Here is a 13,767-nt window from a genome sequence, read left to right as displayed (position 1 = left end):
TCAGAGCACGTGGGTGCAGACCAGCCTCTGAGTCCCCTGGAGGTTCTGGCAGAGCACTGCAAGGAAGAATTCCAGGAGACGCAGGCGTTTGGGGAGCATGAGGTCTAGGACACAGAGGTGGGCCAGAGAGAAGTCAAGGGAGCCCGCAATGGGACAACCACTGCGGGTCATATTATCATTATTATTATTAATATTATTATTATTATTTTGGTGTCAGCCCCTGGAATGAGTGCTTTCCTTACCACTCTTATTTAATCCCCGCTGTAAGGCAGGTATTATTACTCCATCTTACAAATAACGAATGTGTTGCCCTAAGTCCCATAGCTAATCTATACGGAGCCAGAGATGCGAACCCAGCCTGCCCGGCTCCGACACTCACGTCTCCCCGCACCGCAGCCCTCCAAGGCCCCGGTGCCCATGTGAACATCCCAACAGTGGGCAGGCACACAGAAAAGGGGCACTGTGGGCCAGAAGTTCACAACTTGAGATCCATGGAGTAGTTAAACCTTTTGAACTCGCCAGCAAAATTGTGTTTGTGTCTGCGTGTTTGTACCTATGAGAAGGGCTGGTTGTGTCCATCAGATTCTAAAAGGAGTCTGTGACCCTCAAAACACTGAGGGAAAGAAGTCACCAGGACCTCATTCTCTGGGCCCCCTCCTCACCCCGCTCTTGAGGAGGCAGTGGCAGGATGGGGATGAGTACAACAGCCCTCTGCCGACCCCTGTCCCTCTCCAGTTTTCCAAACTGTGGCCCCAGCAGCACAGGCACCCAGATGTTTCAGAGGTGGCACTTGCAGTGCATGACGCGAGAGAAGGCAGACTGGAACCCGATGAACTGGCCCAGCAGGAGTCCCACCTGGCATCCCATCAGGAACACAGGGTGTCGTCCCTCCCACAGAATATCCCAAGGAGCCACCAGTGTCCCCTTCTCACCAGGACACTTGTTAGTTGGCAGCACTCCCCCCCACAAAGAAATGAGTGGAACGATGAAGCCATGTCTACAAAGCTTGGGGAATGTCTCCATGGGGGTGGAGGCTGAAAAATCACGGCCCATCGATGGGCTGCTTAAAACAACCCCATCCACGCGTTCACTCACGAGCCTCAAAGCTAAAAATATGTGGGGAACAGAGACATGTTTTAGGACCTTTAGCCTTTAGCCTTTAGACCATTAGTTTTCTCTGCCTACATTGAGCCCATGATGGCTAACAGCCATTGGTTCCCCCCTTTTCTCCAGCCTGAGACACCAGGGCTCAAGTCCAGAACTCGAACTGGCTTGAAAGAAATGAGAATGTGATTTCATCAGCGCCCACCCCCCATTCAGATAGGAGCACTGAGACCAGGTGAGGGCAACGTGTGCCACTCAAAGTCATGGGCAAAGTAGGGAAAGCAGCTCTAGGAGCCAAAGGGTCTGTGGATGAAGATAGCCCACGATTCAGAGGCGAGGCCCAGAGAGGGGACTCAAGCTATCCAACGTCACATCTTGGACTGTCTCCTGCTAATTTGTTATTTTGAACCACGGTGCCCAAACTGTTAGGGTCATGCAGACGTCCTACACAGATGGCAGGAGTTTCGGAAGCAAGGATTTAGAGCAAGGTTGGTTTCTTAAATAGTGATGGATGTGGCCCAGTAGCTCAGAATAGATGAGGCGGGAAACATCAGCTTCCCTCAGAGCCAATAAGTGATTAAAACTATTTCCCCTTTCAGAGCCCTCACTACACAGATCAAGAAATCAGATCCATTATCCGGAAAGAGACAACCGCAAGACCAGATTTCCTCTCCAGGTCCATTTGCAAAGATGGGAATGCTCAAACCTGGCTTCCTGGGCTCTTAAGGAAAGAAACAAACAAACAGAAAGTCCAAGCACCCATGCACAGGCCTCTCCACATGGTGTGGCTGAGAGGAGAGGCATCTCAGCACTCAGGAGCGGGGCTGTCAGGTTCTGCCACCGTCACATTGAGAGGATGCAAGAGGGTCGGCAAGTGTGTGTGCGCCTGCGTGCGTGTCTGTGTGTGTCCCCGCTAAGCACTTCCTTCGCTACACAGCTAATCCGATTAGCAGCTTTAGGAAACTCTGCAATGTTCATTCAAGGGCCCCATTCATGGAACAGCCGGGCCCACGCCTGCCCAGAGCTCCCATTCTCCTCGCTGCAAATAAAACACACAGAAGGACTTTCTCTCCTGGAAGAATACGCTCCTGCCTCTTTGCCCACACACGTCTGAGATGCTGCCGCCACATCTGCTGGCTGCTCCCGCGGCAGAGGAACGGGTCTGACAGAAAATGGGGGGGAATAGAGCTCTCTCACCCCCAAGCAACAAATGGGGCCAATTTTAACAGCGCCATCCACCCGGGCAGCCTCGTCCAGCCGGCAGCTGCGCTCAGTGAAGAGCCGCCACGAACGCACACCAGTGGCGGAGCCTCGGATGCGTCATGGAGCCTTTGTCTAGGCCTTCATTTCTTCATCTGTGGAATGGGCACTTCAGGCAAAGGGGGCAGCTGGAACAGAAGGCGGGGAGGAAGGAAACTCAGGACGTGGACAGATGGCCTTGGCTGGAGGACCAGGCGAGGGAAGAGCGCCCGGTGACGTGGGTTGTTCACACTGCGTGAGGGCCTTAAGAGTCTGACTAAGGAACGTTTCTGACCAGTAATGGGAGCCACTGAAAGGTGCAAAGGAGCATAGTTATATTTGTTTTCCAGGACTGCCATGCAAATTTCTGTAAGCTGAGTGGCTGACATGACAACAACAGAAATCTATTCTCTCACAGGCTTGGGGACTGGAGGTCTGAAATCCAGCTGTGGCAGGGCCGTGCTCCCTCCAAAGGCTCTAGGGCAGGAGCCTCCCTGGTCTGTTCCTGACTTGTGGTGGCTCCCGACAATCCTTGGTGTTCTCGACTTGTAGCTGCCCTGCTCCCACCTCTGCCTCTGTCTTCACCAGGCCTTCTCTGTGTCCCTCTGTGTCCCCTCCTCTTCTTATAAGGACACCAGTCATTGGATTTAGGGCCCAGCCTAAATCCAGGATGATCTCATCTCAAGGTCTTTAACTAATTAGATCTGTAAAGACCCTATCTCCAAATAAGGTTACATTCTGAGGGTCCAGGTGGACGTGAATTTGGGGAGGACACTGTTCAACCCACCACAGGGTTGCGAGGATGCCAGGAAGAGAAGCTGGAGGCAGAAGGGGGCAAGAGAGACCAGAGGCAGGGAGACAAACGGGCACAAAATCAGCACAGCCCTGGGCCCCTGAGGGAACAGCAGCGGTGCTCCCTGCTGGGAGTCCCAAAGCTTTCAGTGGCTTTTGTGGTGGCCGGTGCAGCCCCCGTGTGGGCTCTTAAGCCAGCCCAAGCACAAGGGCTTTGCTTGCCCCTGGCACAGAAAGACTCAGCCTACCGTGCAGTGACAGCGAAGGGATGACTGTCTGCACTCTGTTGTTCTCAGCTCCTTCTAGCAGGCAGTAGGTGGGCAGGTCGGCACGGTGGGAGACAGCTGCCCGGGAGCTGGGAAACCTGGCTTCTAGCCCTGATTCTGCCACTGACTGAATTTGGGGTGTTGGGCACACTTGACGCAGAAGGCCGATGAGGTCACCTCTAGGGCAACTGACATCGTTTTATTCTGCAGCCAGGAAAGCAGTTCCAAGTTTACAGGACAAACCAGGAAAGGAGGCCTCTGGGGTTGCACTGCAGGTTTCTGGACCCTTCCCCAAATATCCCACCAGGGACTTCAGCCTTCTCCCCTAGAGACCCCTTCCCCACCCACCACCAAAAGAAAGAGGGGCACTTACCAAAGCTTGGAAATGAGATTAACCTAAAATCTAAGAATACATCTTTTCACACATTTGGAAGTAGGAAGAGAGGGAAAAAGTGTGGTGTCTTTTAAATTATTTTTTTTAATTAAAGCAAATGTTTAAAGATATATGCACAAAGTTATTTACAGCAGCATCGGATATAGTAGGAAAAAAATGACAGGAAAGATGGGAAACAACTTTCATGTCCATCTGTAAGGGCTCAGTTGGATAAATTATGGCAGAGTTGCACACTGGTCACTACTGTCATTAAAATAATAAGAGGGACCACGACGTGCTGCCTCACAAGATGTCCATGATGTAGCGTTAGCAAAAGACACAGATTACACCAAAGAATGTTGAGTAAAATCCCTAATCACTGTTATATTTATACACACACACATACCCATGTGTACATACATGCACAGCCATGCACACACCCATGCATACACACACATGCACATAGCCATACACACCCATGCATGTACACGCACACACACGCACACAGACATGCAGACACCCATGCACACACATACACATGCACACAGCCATGCACACAGCCATGCACACACACACATGCGCATAGCCATACACACCCATGCATGTACACGCACACACACGCACACAGACATGCAGACACCCATGCACACACACACACATGCACACAGCCATGCACACAGCCATGCACATAGCCATACACACCCATGCATGCACCTGCGCACACACACGCACACAGACATGCAGACAGCCCGAGCACATTAAGACTGGAAAGATTCCAGCAAACAAAGAATGATGGGAGTCCCTGGGGCTGGGATAACAGGGGATTTTCACTTTCTACAATTATGAGCTACTGGACTTTTTTTTTTTTTAAACAACAAGCAGTATTAGTTTCATCAGCAAAAACAATAAAAATATTCCCATTCTGACAACAAAATAACTATTCTAGATAGATGCAAAGTACTATTGGCCTTCAGAGAAAAACAAGCAGGATAAAAGTCACTTTGCCGTAAAAACACACCAGAAAAAAACTCAAGCTTGGGAAGGAGGAAGCACCAGGTCTAGGTTTCAAAGCCCCCAAATTCCCTCTACAAATGGCAAATTCCCTCCACTCTCCACTTCAATTGTAAACCCTCTCAGGTCGGTCTGCTCTCCGCAAATATTAGTAATGAGGAGGAGGAGGCAAGGTTGATATTTATGAAGCATTCAGTATGCGCCAGGTACCGTGCTCAGTACTTTGCACATGTTCTTCGTTTTCATCTTCACCACATTCTCCGAGGTAAGGGTTATTACTGTTCCCATTTAACAGATGGAGAAACCGAGGCCCAGCTCAAGGATTCAAGCCCAGGCAGTCTGACCCTAAAGCCTGTGACTGTGGCCAACGCTCCAGCCACCCTTCTGGGTACAAAGCCCCATCGGACCAATGACTCCAGGGTCTGTCACCTCCATCTGCCTCCACCTTCTCCTTTCCCTACTCGATGCTGGCTGGGGCCTTCTGGGTAAAAGGTGCTGGCCCGCCTCTGGGGGACCCAAGCCTAATACCATGTAGACTGTGCGCTCTGCCAGCTCACAGGGGAGCAGAAAAGAGAAGACAGATCTGCAAGTTCTGAGACCGCGTCCGCCTGAGCAAGTGCCATGAGAGAGAAGGCAGGGCTGCTGCACTTCCTCCACCGCGGCGTCCCCAGGCAGCCTTCCCAAAGACGACTCTCTAGCAGCTGGGGCCGCCGCTGATGTGGTGGCCGGCCACCGCCCAGCCTCTCTCTGGGGTCTCTCACTCACATTTGCCAACCCGGGGCCCCCCAAATACAGCAGAAAGAGAGCTGATAAGGGCACGCCAGGGCATTCGTGATGGTGGATGGGTGCCAACTGACTGCTGTGCGGGTGCGAAGGACGGGAGCCAGACCCACACTCGGGACACCAGGACCCAGAGCCTTGCCGGATCCCGCATGGACACCACTCCTGCTTGCTAAATGGATGTGTGCCGGCCCACAGTGCAAACTGGTACAGCCACTGTGGACAACTCCTGGGCAGTATCTCCTAAAGCTGAGTGTGTACATCCCACGACCCAGCCACTGCACTCCCGGGCGTGTGCCCGGTGGAAATGAGTGCAAGCGCTCACCAAACATACATACAAGACTGTCAGTAGCAGCTTTCTTCATCATAGCCGCAAACCACAAACTACCCAAAGAATGTCAACTAAAGAATGCACGAGTGAGGGTGCGCTCATACACTCGAGCGCTGCGCAACAACGAAAGAGTGAGCAGCCGCTTCGCACAGCAGCGTGGGTGACCTACAGTCAGACACCGAGGGAGAGAAGACAGACACAGAGTAGCACATGCTGTGTGAGTCCATTCATACAGTAAAAAGACTCTGTGGTAGCAGAGGCCAGACTAGTGGCTACTTTGGGATGGCTGTTAACTGGCAGGGAGCCTCTGGGATCTGGAATGTTCCATGTGTTAGCCTGGGTGGTGGTTCCACGGGCATGTTCATGTGTAAAAGTGCATCACACTGTATGTTTGAGATATGTCAATTTCACTATTTTTAAGTCACACCATAAAAAAGAGTTTAAAAGAAATCTTTTAAGTACACAAAGGTTGCAGTCAAGTCAACTTCTCTGGGCCTCCAGGTCAGAATTGGGGAGAAAAGTGTGATTTGATGGACAGGTAGAGATGCTTTTTTTTTTGTTAGAGGTCAATTAGTATGGATACGCTGGTATGAAAAATAATTTAAAACCCCATTTAAAATTTGAATAGACTTTTCAAACCATAAGAAGCCTCAAAAATCATAAGAAATGATAGTCATAAAACCAGACCCCTCAAAGAAGTCCTAAAGTGCCTAACTGTTCTTCCCTCCTCCCAGCCACTGGCAGTGGGGTCCCCCTGACCTCTTGACAACCTCAGCCCTTCACCTGCCAACCCCATGGGAGCTTTGGAGCCCAGTCCCTGTAGCTGCCCACGTTCCTCGAGAGCCACGGGAGCAGCTGCCCACCCTGGGTACGTCCCCATCCACGCCTCTCTGGGCTTCAGGACGGTCCTGGATGCCACCAAGTGCATCAGCAGGCTGGCGAAGGGGGTGCCTGGTACCCCCCATTCCCTATCAGTGATCCGTGTGCTGAGGCTTCTTTCTAAACGGGTATGTACCCACTCAGAGTGTACCCAGCATCCTAAGGGCAGCTGGTGGGCTGCAGAGAGTGGAGGGAGAGGTCATCCCATCAAGGCACCCCAGGCCCAAGCTGACTGAGTCACACTCCTACTCAGAAACCTTGGGCAGGACCCCTGAAGCCCAATGGGTAAAGCCCTTCACCGTCCCCTCAGCCAACCTCTCCAGACGCATCTCCCACCACAGCCCAGCCAGAGGGGTCCCTGCCAGTGACCCACAGCTTACCTCTGCTCCCCAAATAGAGAGAGCCCTTCTCACACCTGCCTTTACATAAGGCTCCCCCTCCACCTGAAATGTCCTTTCTCCCACTCAGGACTCCTACACACCCTTCACGTTGCCATGATGCCAGGCAGGCTTCTCCACTCGCTCTCCCCTCTCCCCACTCTCTTGCTTCAGGGCACCCTTGCCCGGGACGACAATCCATCTGTCTGTATTTCACTAGACGGGGAGCAGCTTAGGAAAGCGTGTCCTTTCCTGAGATCTTACGTGCCAGGCAGCGGGCTGGCCTGTTGCCCTCGGAGTCGATCCCCCAAACTCCTATGGAGTGACTGTTAGACTCAGCCCCATTTGACAGGTAGAAAAACTGAACTGTGGAGATGTTAGAGAGTTTGACCAAATCTAAAACCAGTCTGCACCGTGTGAAAGGTCTCCTGGAAGGCAGGGGTCACACTGTATTTCTCTCTCTCTCGCCAGCACTGCACTTGGCCTGTGATGGGTGCTTTCTTTGAGAAAAAGGAAGAGGGGATGGAAAAAAGGGTTGCAAGGAGTAGGCCCATGTGAGCCTTGGTCACCAGTAACAAGCCATCATCAGCCATAGCGAACATCAGCTCAGCTCCCCTAAGCTGCCGCAGAGGCGAGGAGGGCTCAGGAGACCAGTCCCATTACTTGCTACTCACCCCAAGGTTGGAGGCAAGGAGGGAGACGGGGAGGAAAGTTATCAAAGTCTGAAGCCTGGTAGGTTGCCTGGCCCCAGGGGATTTCACCTGGGTTGTCAGCCAAACACGTGCACGAGACCCCATAGTAAACATCTCTCCCTGGGCTGGTCATTACCAGACAGGACCTAAATCGAGCCTATCCAGAGATCCTCTCCAGTTTGGGAAGTGCTGGACCCCAAGGCCAAAGTCCAAAGTTCTTAGAACCAACACTGAGCCCCAGCCTGAACCACGCCCTCCACCCCCATAAGGAGGCAAATGGAGATTTTCTTAGAAGCATCAGCAAATTTGGAAGCTCCAGCTCAACTGGCTCCAGAGGAGGAGGGGCGACCCATCTGGTTGTCCACAGACAGGTGGGCGCTGGACAGACAGGTCAAACGATGACTTGTGGTCCACATCTCCCCCTGCTGGAGTCTTGCGTCCCTCCCATCGGGGTAGGAGAAGGGGACGCCCAGCGCTTACCTGTGCTATGTCCTGTTTCCTCCACTGACTGCTTGGTCCAGTCTCTGGCTTTGTTGATGTGAAATAACTTCAAGTCATCTTCATCTAAGGCAATGTCTCCCCAAAAGACAGCTGGGAAGAAAAAACATAGGTGGGTCCATTTGAGCTGGAGATCAAGAAAAATGGGTTTACCAATGCCCTGGAGGGTACTGGGTGTTGGGTAGTAAACTCTACAAAAGACAACCCACTCAATCAAATTTCTCCCTGAGCCTAAGAGATGGGGCTGCTAGAGAAAGAGGAATAATTCTGTGCATCAAAGCCAGGGAGCTGGGGGCCAACACCACAGCCGTCCAAATCCTAAGTCTGTAAGGTATTTTAAGGGGTCACCCTGTCTTACTCTAGGCACCCACCCTCACTCTAGGCAGCTCTGGGCAAAACCTCCACAAAAAGACAGCTGTTTCTTTCTTCTTTAGTGTCCCCAGGATGTGAAAGAAAAAGCATAAGGTGAGAATTTATACTATTGTTCATCATATTTGCTTCCCTTCCCTGGGGGAAGATTACATTTCTCTGATGTCAGGATGGGCCACATAACCTGCTCTGGCTAACTCAGTGTGAGAGGAAGCTTTAAGAGCAAGTGCATGATTCACGACATCCTCTTCGCCCCGTCCCAGAAGACAAGCTATGTTCCAGATGGGGGTAGCTCTATCATCCCAGCTTTAGGAGTAAAGATGATGAGGAGTACACTGTGGCTTAACAGGAAGGATATGCAGCATGGATAAGGAAAAAAAAAAAAAAAAACCCTGTTGTTTTTATACACCTCTGAGATTCATGGGCATTTGTTACTCATGACTTCTTCATCCTCACTAATACAGAAATTGCTGCCACAAGTGGTATGCTACTGTAACAAACTCCATTGTCTCTGGGCCAGGTATCAAGGAAACTGCTACTGAAGGCTGGAAGGCGGTGATCTATGTTACCCAGGGATGAAGTATTTGCTAAAACTGTTACCTATATTAACTCGGAAGGCACATGATGAACTGAATGAGCTTATGGCTTCCTGCGAAGAGACTGGGAGTCAGAATATCAACCCCATGCCGTGGTTGTTACTAGCTGTGTTCGACAAGGTAGTATAAGAAAGAAATTGGCTCAAAAAATTGGGCAATTTTAGTAGGAATGAAACAGAATAGAGAATCCAAAAATTCAGGGACTTGGAGAGATGGAAGAGCCAACCTATTCTCATAACTAAACGATAAAAGAAAACTGAGAAGAACTTTGAATAACAAAGGCTGATGAAAACTCAGCTTTGTGGTGTGGAGAAATGGGGACCCTCACGCATTCCTAATGGGAATGCAAAATGGTGCAGCCTTTATGGAAAACTGTTTGGCTATGGCTTTAAAATGTTAACTATAGACTTATTACAAGACCCAGCAACTCCACTCCTGGGGAATCTTCCCAAGAGAAATGAAAACATATGTCTACACAAAGACATATGTTCAAATGTTCAGAGCAGCCTTATTCATAATGGCCCCAAACTTGAAACAACCTAAATGTCCATTAACTGTTGAATGAATAAACAAAATGTGGTATATCTATACAGTGAAATGCTATTTAGCAACTAAAAGGAGCAAATTGTATAGACAGATGCTACAACATGTCTGAATCTCAAAAACATCATGCTAAATGAAAGAACCAAATGCAAAAGACTATATATTATTAATATATGATTCAATGTATATGAAATGTCTAGAAAACGCTAATTCATAGAACTACAAAGAACATTAGAAATTGCCTAGGGCTGGGGGCAGGAACAAGGATTGATTGCAAACAAGCATGTGGGAAGTTTTGGGGTGGTGGAAATGCTCTAAAACTGGATTGTGGTGTTGGTTGCACAACTATAAATTTACTAAAATCATTGAATTGTACTCCTACAATGGGTGAGTTATACAGTATGTAAATTACACTCAAGATGTCTGTTAAAGAAAAAAATGCAAACTTGTAGCAAGGACCAGTCAAGATATTGCCCCATAAATCAAATAAATCCTTTGGGGTTGGAAAAGAATTGTTCAGGTAAAGGAAACTAAGAATATGGTTATCTCACAGAAGCTTCATAAGTGCAAAGTAGCAGTAATTAAGTCAAGAGAGAGAGAGAGAGACGTTTCTAGAAAATAACTTTGTGTGGCTATGGCGCATGGAGCTGGACCAAATAGGTGAGAAGATGACTAACGTGGTAGAAAAGTATAGAGCCAGAAGGGCCATTAGCATGGCCCATGGGAGGCTGCAACTATTTGAGACTTAAAATGACCCAAAACGATCCTTGGGCCCAACCTTCGTATAGGAAGGAAGCAAGCTGAAAAAGCCGCCCCCAAGGAAGGCATATTCTCCAATGCCCTCTTCAGATGTGGTCAATGAGAATAATTAGGCCAGACATGGTGACTCACACGTATAATCCCAGCATTTTGGGAAGCCGAGGCAGGAGGATTGCTTGAGACCTCCTCAACTCGTGTTCAAGTCCAGCCTGAGCAAATAGCAAGACTCTGTCTCTACTACAACAACAACAACAAAAGAATCAGTATCATTAACTTGTCCTACTTTAGTTGTTCTGAATTCAAAATATTTCACCCTGCCCCAGGTATCCCTGTTAACAGAAATTCCTGTAGATAGGAAAAGACAGGAGAATGACAGATCTAACATGCTTTGACTCATCACCTGAGAAGGCTGCTCTGTAACCAACTGTTTCTCATTTCCCCTTTGCACTCAGGGGTTTTATATGCAGTGGGTGGGTATACCATGGGTGACAGGTGAGCCTCTCTCTGTGAAGTGGGGGCAGGGCCACGTGCCCAGGGCTTCCTCCAGCAGTTTTAGTATAAAATCCTAGATGGAAGCTTTAGAACCTGGAAATTCACTCCCTTAAACTCTCTGTATTGTGTACCCCATGGGAAGTCTTTGGTGTTCCTGCACATCCTGGTTTGAAAACCAGAGCCTGGCAGAGAAGCAAAGCGGGTCAAGCAAGTTGAGGGCTGCTGAGAAACCCCTCCCACGCTGTCCCCTGGGCCTGCTCAGCCCTGCTCGGTGTCCCCCTGCTTTGGAGCTCTTCCATGTCCTGCACTCAGGCGTCCTCCTGACACTGAAGGGCAGAGCTTCAGGCTGATTGCCTGGCAGGGAGCTCTCCGTGAATGCACTTCATGCCCACAGACTGGGGTTGTTTGCCTTTGCCTGGAGAGGGAGGCTCATTAAAAGCCTGCACTTTTATGCAGAAAGATCTGGATTCAAATCCCAGCATTGCCATTTTAGAGCTGCGTGACCTTGGAGACATCACTTGATCTCTCTGAGCCATAGCTTTCTCACCTGGAAATAGAAGTACCTGCCTTGTAGTGTTGTGTGAGAGGTAAACGATATAAGGTGTATTAAGTAGTTGGTGCATGACCTTTGGCTCCAGACTCCAGTCTCAGAGCTCAGTTCACTACCCTGTTCAAGGCCCAGTTTCTAATACTGGGATTCAAGGTGCCGGCAGATCTCATGGGCAGCAGTAAGTGCTTTGCTGGCAGATGGGCTACTGCCTGGCAAGGACTGGACAGCCTCGGCAGGACACTCAGAGGGGACAGAGTGCAGGAGGGGTTGGCCCTGAAGGGTCCTTCACAGCTCTCCCCGCTGGAGACTCCAAGCATCTGGGGCAGGGGGATTCTGGTGGTGGCAAATGGTCCCTCATTTGGGGCCTGCAGAGCTGGGGAGACTTCGAGCCAGGCAGCAGCCAGCCAGCCAGAGGGAGACTCCTTTGACTTGGCTGCCACCTCCTATCTCCAACCATCCCTCCCCTAGACTTTGCAGCCTGGTACCCAGGGCACCCTGACCTTCCCTGTCCATCCTGGCCACACGCCCTACCCTACCCCAGGGCTCACTCCAAAACTAACAGAGACCTGGATTTTATCCCAGGGGAGTGAGCTCCAGCAGGTTCTCACCTTACCTCATCTCACCTGCACCAACCAGGCCACTTCCTGATTTTCACTTCTTTACTTATAACCTGGGGCCGCACTAAGGCATGGGTTACTGTTCCATCAGCTTCCTGCTTATGGACTACACATAATCACTATAATCACAAATGTTCTGCAGTGGAGCTGCGTCTTGAGGCATGGTCTACACTGCAGAAGAGACATGATCTACGCTTCCATGGTCTACACTGGAAGCTGTGTGTGACCTTGGGCAGGTAACTTTTCCTCTCAGTGGCCTTTTCTTCCCCTGTAAAATGAGATAGTTGAATCAGCTCAGTGTTTCTCAAGGCATGGCCCCCAGACCACTGGCATTAGGATTGTCTAAGGAGAGTGATGATATGCAGATCCCCAACCCCTAACCCAGATTTAAGAAATCAGAACGTCTGGGGACAGGGCCCAGGAATATGCAATTGAAATTCACACCCTGCCCCACCTGCACAGGTGACTCTGACGCACACTGAAGCTTGGGAACCAATAGCGTCGATGGTCTCTGATCTGATGTTTGATTTCACTACAGTTTCTTTTAGAGAATCATATGGTATCTGCCGGGGCCTGGTGTTTGTCCATCCTAATCACAAGCACTCAGGAATCGAGGAAGGGCCTCACCAGTGTTCTGTAAGATAGTCACCTGGAGATAAGCCTCGATTACTGGAGGAAGGAAAGATGGAGCATTCAAACCATTGGAATTCCTCTCAGGAAACAGGCCGAGGTGGGGTGGAGGGGCCAGAGGCAGGGAGAGCTACAGGGAAATCCGACCCAGAGACACATTTAGTTCACTTCAAGTTTCCAGCGGAGGGATTTAACAGGTTTAAAGCAGTTTTCTGTGAATCTTTGTCAAGGGAGTGTATGTACAAACAAACAGGGAGGGTTTTTTTAGTAAAAAGTTAATCGGCTTAAAGTGTGCAACTAAATAAGCAAAGCTTACATTAAAGTGACCCATAGAGAAAGGACCCCATGGAAAGAAAGTTCTAGGAAATACAATATGGCCTCTATGTTCTTTTGTAGTTCCACACTATAAATATTCATGGGACGGTGTTAATGGGGTCCACAGCTCTATGCAACCACAATAGTTTTTTTGTTTATTCTCAGGACCATGAACTTTGAAACCATGACCCTAAATTTCAGGACTCTGCATTCAGGCGTGTCTGCAGAACAGGCGGGGAGAGGTGCGGGCTCTCCGAGGACAGAGGAGAGGAAACAGGCGAGATGTGAATCATGCCTCCTGGATCCTTTGGTTGAGATTAAAGGGTAGGGTCTGTTTAGTATGGGAAGCCTCCTGTCTCCAGGGTCCCCATCTGCTGTGGCGTGGGGAGATGGCCTTCTCCGGGAATAGATGGCTCAGTTGCTCAAGCATATGGCGAGAGGAGTGGGGAGTTGTAAATATTTTAATGAGACCAAACAGATTTGTTGCAAGTTTTACAAGACTTGAAAAACTTTAAAACAGAAGGATTTTTAAGATGTAGAGAATTTCAACATCA

General features: G+C 49.7%; 1 protein-coding gene across 1 annotated transcript in view; it reads right to left on the bottom strand.

Annotated features, from left to right (window-relative positions):
* The window catches only part of TLL2 (tolloid-like 2), a 112,703-nt gene that overhangs the window by 84,116 nt on the left and 14,820 nt on the right, over positions 1 to 13,767 (bottom strand). Inside the window, exon 2 of the mRNA XM_012654502.1 lies at positions 8,325 to 8,435. Within this exon, the coding sequence (XP_012509956.1) occupies positions 8,325 to 8,435 (111 nt within the window). The remainder of the gene's footprint in view (positions 1 to 8,324; positions 8,436 to 13,767) is intronic.

This window comes from Propithecus coquereli, unplaced genomic scaffold (assembly GCF_000956105.1).
Source record: "Propithecus coquereli isolate 6110/MARCELLA unplaced genomic scaffold, Pcoq_1.0 Scaffold440, whole genome shotgun sequence".
NCBI classification, from domain to species: Eukaryota; Metazoa; Chordata; class Mammalia; order Primates; family Indriidae; genus Propithecus; species Propithecus coquereli.
Note: the sequence above shows the minus strand (reverse complement) of the source record. Positions and strands in the feature narration are given on the sequence as shown.